This window comes from Limulus polyphemus, unplaced genomic scaffold, assembly GCF_000517525.1.
Source record: "Limulus polyphemus unplaced genomic scaffold, Limulus_polyphemus-2.1.2 Scaffold2830, whole genome shotgun sequence".
NCBI lineage: Eukaryota > Metazoa > Arthropoda > Merostomata > Xiphosura > Limulidae > Limulus > Limulus polyphemus.
Window position 1 is genome coordinate 126,452 of NW_013668440.1, and position 9,336 is coordinate 135,787.

The 9,336-nt window shown below is 32.9% G+C and overlaps 1 protein-coding gene across 5 annotated transcripts in view; it reads right to left on the reverse strand.

Moving 5' to 3' along the window:
* Positions 1-8,930, reverse strand: part of LOC106468009 (protein BCL9 homolog) — a 95,441-nt gene extending 86,511 nt beyond the window's left edge. For 4 of the 5 annotated variants that reach the window (XM_022396286.1, XM_022396287.1, XM_022396285.1 and 1 more), the window contains exon 1: positions 8,467-8,925. In XM_022396286.1, the coding sequence (XP_022251994.1) occupies positions 8,467-8,491 (25 nt within the window). In that variant the 5' untranslated portion in view covers positions 8,492-8,925. Of the gene's footprint in view, positions 1-8,466 lie in introns of all 5 variants that reach the window. The other variant, XM_022396284.1, reaches the window with a different exon arrangement.
* Positions 8,931-9,336: the final 406 nt, after the last annotated feature.

Consider the following 9,336-nt stretch of genomic DNA (forward strand, 5'->3'; position numbering starts at 1 on the left):
TAATAAAACTCAATAATTACCAAATGCATACATTATCACTGATGACATTCATCCACTAATAATAAAACTCAATAATTACCAAATGCATACATTATCACTGATGACATTCATCCACTAATAATAAAACTCAATAATTACCAAATGCATACATTATCACTGATGACATTCATCCACTAATAATAATACTCAATAATTACCAAATGCATACATTATCATAGATTACATTCATCTACTAATAATAAGACATGTATACTAGACTGGTTCAATGACAAATGCTTCTAACCTAACAAAATTTTCAGGAACTGAAAAACTCTTTACGGTGCTGTGTTTGGATTGGGCCCATTAAACTGCCACTAGGAAATCCGAGGTGCTAAACTTTTAATGTATCTTAAATCTCAAATAAGAATGTTACCTTGCAGAATACTGTGATAAATGTGTTAAGTCACTTGGCAATGATGCCAGATGGATCTTAAAGAGTTTATTCTAGTAGGACTTCTACCAACAACAAAATATGTATTCATAAGTTACATACTCTTTATTCAATAAGCTTAAAAGTACCTGCAGTAATCACAATTAGTATATGATGATTTGAAAATTATGAACAAAAGGAGTATCTGCAAAAATTTTTTAAAACATATGCACAAAAATACAAAATTATGCTAATATCAACATCTGGCCCACAGAGATTACTAACCAGCATCATGAAACATTCATCTTCTATAAACTGAAAAAAAAAAGGGAAGTTTTTAAACAATAAAGTTGTTAAAAAACATACATGTCAGTTTCACCACATGATCAGATAAACTTGCCACAAAAATTGTGAAGTGTAGAAAGAAAAAAAACCACTAAAGAACTAGCATTAAGATATTAGTCTTAATTTTACTTATGAATACGAGACAGGCAAGACAGAAAGATGATGACAAGCCTGCTGAGCAGCCAAAATTTCAAGAATGTACATATAGAGAAACTGCTCCTCTGGAGACTAAACTCCAGAAATGAATCAGGTGTCCTGAACTACACCCAACCTGAATAGAGGCATTGGTGGACAAGTTTAATTTGTAGGTTAGGTTGTAATCAAGCACAAAGCTACTCCCAATCGATATAAAAATTGGCATTTGTGAATATCATAAACCTACAGGTTCCCTGCTGAGCTGTAGGAGCCCCAAACAGATGAGTCTGGTTGACGTGGAGGACCAGGATCAATTCATCAATCAGACAGTGAGAGGTGAAAAGAAGACTGTGTATCTCTGGATATACTTACACTGATTGGCTAGAATCCACTGAATGGAATGAGTATGGACAAGTCCAATAGCAACAGGGTCTCTGATTTCAATATAACCAACTTGTTCATAGTTCAAAGATTCATTTCTTAGCTATCACAGAATAAACAATTGTTTAACCTTTACTCACACAGAAGTTTTGGAATACATAATCTTTACATGAAAAAAAGGCTTAAAATAAACATTTCTCTAATTTAATTTTTCTCCTGCAATAAAATGTGTATTTGGTCAAAAAAATAAGTTGGACAAATTACTTTTTTCTTCATATACTATTATAAATAATGTTAAATGATGATGTGCAAGGTGGAATAATTTATGACATTAAAAATATGTTAAATTTTAATAAAGTGATGGTAGAAAGAACTGTTTAAGTATGGGAATCCTGAGCTTGTGGTGTATACAGAAATTGCTATACAAGATATATAGAGGATTTGACAATGGAAAACAAATTGTACATAAATGTAAATTGTAATTATAGAAACTCACAGCAGTTTTTGATCTATTTCAGTGATGACTAATTTGAATTGACTAATGCTTGCTTATTTGTTAAATAAAACAAGGAGACCAAGAGCCACTTTTCAGTTATCCTCTGTTGATTACTAAGAAGGTGAAGAAATATATCCTATGTATTGCTCTACTCTTAGGCATCAATGACAGGAAGGCACCAAACTTGCCATGGTGCAAGCAAGCAAAAGAAAAAAAAAAATTATATATATATATATTTCAGGCCTCAATAAGTCCGGGACACCATGACGACTAAAAATTTCATTGTGGCTCCTAGTATTTTCTTCCATTTTATTCATGCGTAAGGCTGTGCTGAATAGAACTTGAATCTATAACAGTTCTGGAGTCTTGAAAGTTTAGAACTATTTTTGCATTCTTTGAATCCCAAGTCAAACTTTGCTTCTATGATTTTTAAGACATATACAGCACTTCATATTTTTTTCAGAAATGAAGCACTGCAGTTGCACAACACCTTACTAATTTCGCACCATTTTGTTTTTCTTCTTTCTCTCAATTCAATCAATCAGTGCACGAATTTAGACTCAGATGGGCAGTTAGTTCATGCAATACTGTCAAGTAGTTTTTGATATGTTATCATTAGTATGCACTTGTTGCTGTGAAAGTAAACATATGTTACCCACATTTCCACAACACGTTACTAATTTTGCACCATTTCATTTTTCTTCTTTCTCTTAATTCACCCAATCAATGCACGTGTTTAGACTCATACAGGCAGTTAATTCAGACAATACTGTTGTCCCCATTTCCAGATACAAACAGTAGTGAAGTTAGGTTTGACACATCTGGATCATGGATCTGAAAATATTTGTCGAGGCCTGATATATATGGTTCTATATTAAAAGTTAGAAGGAATGACATAGCAACAGGTTGAACAATAACTGACTAAGTGATGTTACATGTTAACAACATGAATATTAAGTTAAAATTATACTTCTTTGCATAAGAACTGTGACACTTGCTTTTTGTGAGGTTCCATACCTTTGAAAGAAGTTACTGTATCTGCAGTTTGGATTACTACTTCACGTAGAAATCCAAGTTTAGACATAATATGGTCCCTCATAAGTGACCACAAAAACCACATTGCTGGTTATGTTAGTCACACAAATCAGCAAGAGAAAAGGCTAAGTGGGACTCCCATTAAATGCTGTCAACATGAAGAGTAGCCTCTTATCCCCCTTCCTCCCAACACCAAAGCAGATAAATGGTTTATCAGTATTCATAAGCAGGCCTATTTTTCTCAGTCCCAACTTTTAAGATGGCTTTACCACCAACTAAGGTGTTGATGCTGAATCATCATAATTTCATTAACCTGAGTTGTCTAGAATATAGCTCTTCAACTTTTTTAAGGAGGGCCAGATTTGAAAAAAGTTTGGAGTACACGAGCCAGAAGTATTTCACTCTGTACACTTTTGAACAACCTAATAAATATAATATTAGTATACTGAACAAATTTTATCACATGAATAGTACTTAAATATCAGAACAGTGCAACACTTAACAGAGAATCATTTCAAACATTTAAAAATGTTTGTAGGTCAACACACACACTGAGTATTTTTCAAAGTAAAACTAATATACATTTTAGTAATGTTAAGTGCTCGTTGTACTGTTAATGTAATGACCATACAAAGACTGCACTCCTTAATCACAAACTGATATATGATGGTACTGATTTTCCCATATTTATTTTAGTTATTTCTTAATAGTTTTTTTGCTGACTGTCAGAGCCCTGGTATAGAATATTAGATTATAGTTGTGACAATGTTAATCAGAAATATTTCCAAACAAACTAACAATGAGCATGAGCTACCATAAAAGTACACATGTTTACTGGAAACAACTATTTGATCTTTCCAATTATTTCATTCTTTTTCGTATCCAATCAGAAGTCTTTCCTGTGCAAGATGTTATTTAAGCCACAAGTTTCAAACATGGCATGGTCAACATCTGAAAAATGTTTCAATTATTTAAACAGTTTATCTCCTTACTAGAAGAAAGACACACAAGTGACACATTGTGCAGTCATATTTGTAGAATTATACACGATTTAAATTTTGACCTTTCAAGAAAAATTAAGATCTAAGCTTGATATTCCTGAAGAGTAAAAGAAATTGTTTCATGTGTTCAAAATCATTAGATGTTTGAATATTCATTATGAACAGCCGAGTGGCAAAAACAGTGAAAAGAAAGCAAGTTTTAGGTAAAAAAAAAAAAGTAAAATTTAGAAGAAAAATAAAAAATCTTGAATTAAAGCAGTGAAGGAAAAAATCTGGGTTTGCTATATTTCAAAACAGCAAGTCTAAAGCTAGGAAAAATCATGGATTTCCTTGATTATAAAACAGCAACTTTAAGGCTAAAAGAACACCTACTTCAATTTATATAGATAACTAATAAATAAACTTACTTCTCTAGTTTCTCATGCTTATAAGAAAGGAAAGGTTTCTGAGGTGTTACAAAGTAGGTATATTGAAATGTGAAGTACATAAGAAAGCTATAAAACTCAAATCTCCCACAGTTCACAATGTTTTAAGTAGGGAGTAAATATCTAGTAGCAGGAAATGGAGAACATCTCCAAAGATGTTAATAACTGCAGGTAGCATTTGTTAATCAGATTTTAGGATTAAAAAAAAAGCATTTCCACTGGAAAGGGATAAAAAGCAGGTACACAAACCATACCAGCAATTAGTAGTGATACATTAGGACAAATGAATCCATTGGCTAGATATGTCATGCAAGTTTAAAGGGAGGGACAAGATATTTGATATATAATTGCAAAGAGATCATTACTTCAATTAATAAATGCAAATTAAATTTTATATGGGTTCTTTGTTGTACCAGAATGAGTTTTGCAACTTGTTATCAAAGTTCCCCATTCCTGTTTTAGAGAATTAAGGCATTTCTACTCACAGTGTTGAAATGTGAAAAGATATGTCTAATTATGGTGAAGATATCAGAATTCACGTAAATTTCCATAAATTCTGAGTTTAAAAACAAGAACTGTTTTATCCTGTTTTACTTACTATACAGAAGATATTGAAATGCTGAAAAAAGTACAAGAATAATACATAGTTTAAAAGAGAGGTCTTAAGACTTAGTCTAGATTGCACCAATGTCTTTATTACTTAAAGAATTTGAACTGTGAAGAGAGAGGTCTTAAGATTTGAGCAGTGGCATAGGAAGGAGTTGCAAAGTGAGGGTTGCTTGGCTAGACTTGTAAGTATTACAATGAGAGATTGAAAGTACAAGGTGCTGTTAAAAGCAGCTCAATCTAGGTGGGTCTATGGGCATGCCTCCCAGAAACGTAATATAATACCTTATAGTTGCTATACAAGTCATATATGTACAAGTAGGAGTGCTACAGCACCCCTGTTTCTGACACCTCTGTTAGGCTAGATTATGCCAAAATCTCTACCACTACTACTGCTGATGACAACTCATTTTGTAAACCAATTACCAAGTTCAAAAAATAAACTGTCTTAAATGGAACCTAATCTATCTTTTCTAAATCTTGTATTTGTGTCATCTTGTTCTTTTGTCTTTAGAATACAGCACAAATAAATCAAAGGCCTTTATCCAATTATCACCCCACAGATAATCAACTTTTCTTAATTTTACTTTCAACATATATTGCAAAACTTAACTGCACAGTTATACAAGTGCAATAAAAAATACTATTAATGGCTTCCAATCAGCCTTTATAGCCTCAACTATTCTATCACAAAAACAAGAAAAAGCAGAACAGAAATGCCAGCTTTTAACACAGGCATATTTTTATTCTTGTACTGGAATGCAGGACACAATGTTTAAAGATAATAAGAGAATTATTATTTCACTGACATATATTTCTACTTAAGAACAGACATAAGAGTTGTTCAAACAACCTCCTTCAGTCATTTACAGGATGTTTTCTTATCAAATTTATATCACTATTACATGATGGCATTTCCATACTGCAGATTCTGACCAACCATCATTTCAAATAGACAATGCCATGATTTTTTTAAAATTTTCAATGGCAGATTTTGCACTACTTTCAACTATGTTGAAGTCCTTCACACTTAATGGGAACCATCACACTGATGCTCGAAAGCAGACATAAAAAGAGTTTTGCAAAGGCTTGTTAAAGCTCCCATCAAGTCTGTCATGATACCTACTGGTTCTTTTATTCTTACAAAGAAATACATACATTTGAATTCAGGTCCTGTATTATGTCATAACACTGGCTACTAAATCAGTTGTTGTTTGTATATAAACAGACAAGCTCAGAGATAACTTTGTGTGACCCTTCAGGCTGCTATGACTCTAATACTTCAATTTTAATTGACCTAGACTAGCGACATGCAATAAAACAACATTTTGAACAATACTGTTGTATACACACACACACACATCAAATATTTGTAACTTAAAAACTAGGTCAATATTTTAAAGTTTAAATTACAAAACTGAATATTAGTTATTAGCAAATTCAGATTACTAAAAAGATTTTAAGCAAATGCTATCATGACTTTAAATTGAATTTGATGAATTACTTTCTACAGACATAAGGCCAAAAGGAGCTGCCATAGAGATTGGTGATCGACATAGTTCAGTGGCAAGCTATGAACATGTTTCACTTTGGCCAGTAAAACCATTTTGTTGATAGAAAAACAGTACAATTCAGTTAGTACAAAGTAAGTAACTTTATTGTCCAATTTTGTAAACAAAGAATCTATATACAATATCAGCCCATTAATAGGACTCGTGGACTGTTTGGTGGAGCTGTTTGTGGCCTTCGTTCATTTTTCAAATGTAAAAAACTGATGTTAACACACCATTTTTATGCATTACAACTGTTTGTATATGAAGGCAATAGGCTATGTAAATAGTTTTTAAAACAAAGCACCTTAGGTATTCATCATGGAATTGGAGCTTCTGCAGTGGTGACACAGCTGCTAATTTCAAAGCTTGTTTTGTACTACTATTGGCACTGGTTTTCATTAGGAGTAGCTGATTATCTCTTGTCTATCCATAGGATGGAAAGTCCTTAACCTGAATTGTCTGACTAGCAAAATAGTCTTGATGAACAGCTCCATAAAGTAACTTGGGAGCAAGAAGAGGACATTGGAAGATGCACAATGAGTAGTTCAACTGACTGGTACATATTCAATGACAGCTTTACCATCCCCATTATGAAGACAAATAACTCCAGTTTTACCATAAAGATCATCATGTACAGCTTTTTTAGCCACAGTGAATACTTGCACTTCTGATTTCTTCTTCTTTAGTGTTTCACTCACATCTTTACACATGATCAAACTTCAGCTGTTCTCTGAGCAACTACTTTGTTCTCTACCCAAAGTTTGCAGAGAATTTCATGGGGAAAGTAATCGATTTGGTGATTTGTTATAGATGTTGACATTTGTTTGTTCAATGAAGTTTTCACTCTTAGCTTTGCCTATCTCAGGCACGATAAGTTTATCACAGTTTGAGATGTAGTGGCATTGTTAGTTGATCATTCAGCTTTGGTTTCAAGTTACAAATCAGTAGCGCTTCCTTTTTCCATAGTGAGACTTCAACTTTTTGGTTTACATTTGGGCCATTTTTGCAGGGGCATTTGATTGGCTTTGTTTCAGTCACTGGAGCAGGTAATCTGTTTTGATGTGACCAATATGTCCACTCCCCAGGTATCTGCTAATAACTATGAGCTTGTCAGTACCTTATTTTTGTATCTATTTGGTCCTCTTGCAACACTTTAATGAAAACCTATTTACACATGATAGCAAAATACACATCTTACTCTCTCAATGAATAAATTAAGTTTATCCTAACTGCCATAGTAATTCCAAAAGTTAGCATGTAAAGTAATTTGGTTTTGTCACAGTTACAGTTTCGGTAGGATAACTAGGTTCAAACAGTTTTAATTCAAGTTTAGAGGACGAAACAGCCAAGATGGACCAATAAGTCCCATGTTGTCCCAAAATGTTATTTTGGTTATCAATATCAGTGTGGAAGAATCTATCAGACAGACAAGCATAATCTGTTTCTTTAAAGTTTTTATAAACTTCAAACTGTTATAGCAGACTATAACATAATATTGACTTGAGAAATTACGCCTTAGTACATACAAAAGCAAAATGACAGCATATGAAATAGGTATCTGATTAGCATTTATTGATGCAAAAGATGAAAGATTAAAAGAGGTTTAAGTTAGTAAGATATCAGTAGGTAATTTCATTCTGGAGCAATACTTGCGTAAATTAAATACGAGGTATAAATGTTCTTAAATAGTTAAAAATGGATAAGATTAAGAGTATTACTAATAATGAAATACAAATTAGTTACTATTTATAGGCTTTAATTATTACTAGTTTAATAAGATTGCAAAACCAGATGGGCTAATTAGGTGCTCTTAGCTATAGTATTTATTATTTCAATTTTTATTATGCAAAATATAACGACTTGTCAGAAAAGAATAAACTCATCCTTATCCCGTCTAAAGTTTACTAAAGATAAACTAATATTTATTTTTCACAGTGACTCTGAGCAAGACAGTTGGATTTGAGTCTGAGAGTTGAAAACTTTAAAAGATAGAGATGGTAAATGGAAGCAATGTTTTAGATCAACTAAATTGTAAACATACAAATTGCACAAACTGTGACAAAAGACAACTTTTAATCACCTTGTGATTTGAGCTTTCTTGGCATCTTCCAAAAGTTTCACCTGCAATCTTCAGGCATCCCTGGCGATAATCCTGTCGAAATCCCCATTTTGGTTTAGTCATGTTGAACCCATGTGATCCCTTTCGAACGTCCTCAGCGGGGATTGGCCCAAGGAGTGATCAGCCAAACTGGCGGCAAACAAACAGAAAGGCCTCTTTAGACTTTACTTTTAGTTTTAGGTAGAAATTGATGTTTGCCCTAATCACTATATTGTTTCAACAATGAATCTCCTTACGACAACACACAAACACACGGATATACTTTATAGTACGTCATTAATAAATTAGTGTCTATCTAACTACATTATTTAGCTATCACATCTGCAATCACTGCTGCTTAAGAAAATAAAACAAACACAACCTTGTCACGATTCCACAGTCGGATTTTAGGCTATACCATTACTATGCAGGGAAGGTACCAAACGATTTCAAGTTAAGAAATATGGTGACCCAATGGAATGTAAAACAAGGGACTAATAAGTGAATTCCTATTGGACGAGAAGAACAAAAATAGTTTCTGTGCTGGCCAAAAGTGGCAGCACTTACCGTATTTTATGGTTTGTCCATTTTCACATGGTTTTTATAGTGGAGATACTTTATCAAACTGGATGCTTATCCAACAGTCATAAGCGTCAGAAAACCAATTTTCATACAGTTAATGGGAGGGGGGACTATATATTAAATTTAAACAGGTTAGTATGCGTTCAGTTTTAAAATTTTCGAAGCTTTAAATATAGCAAAATTGTAAGCAAGTTTTTAAAGATGCTTTATACCCGTGTTTGTTTAAACCATACTTCTAGAAAGTAAATTTTATAAACAACTAGACAACCC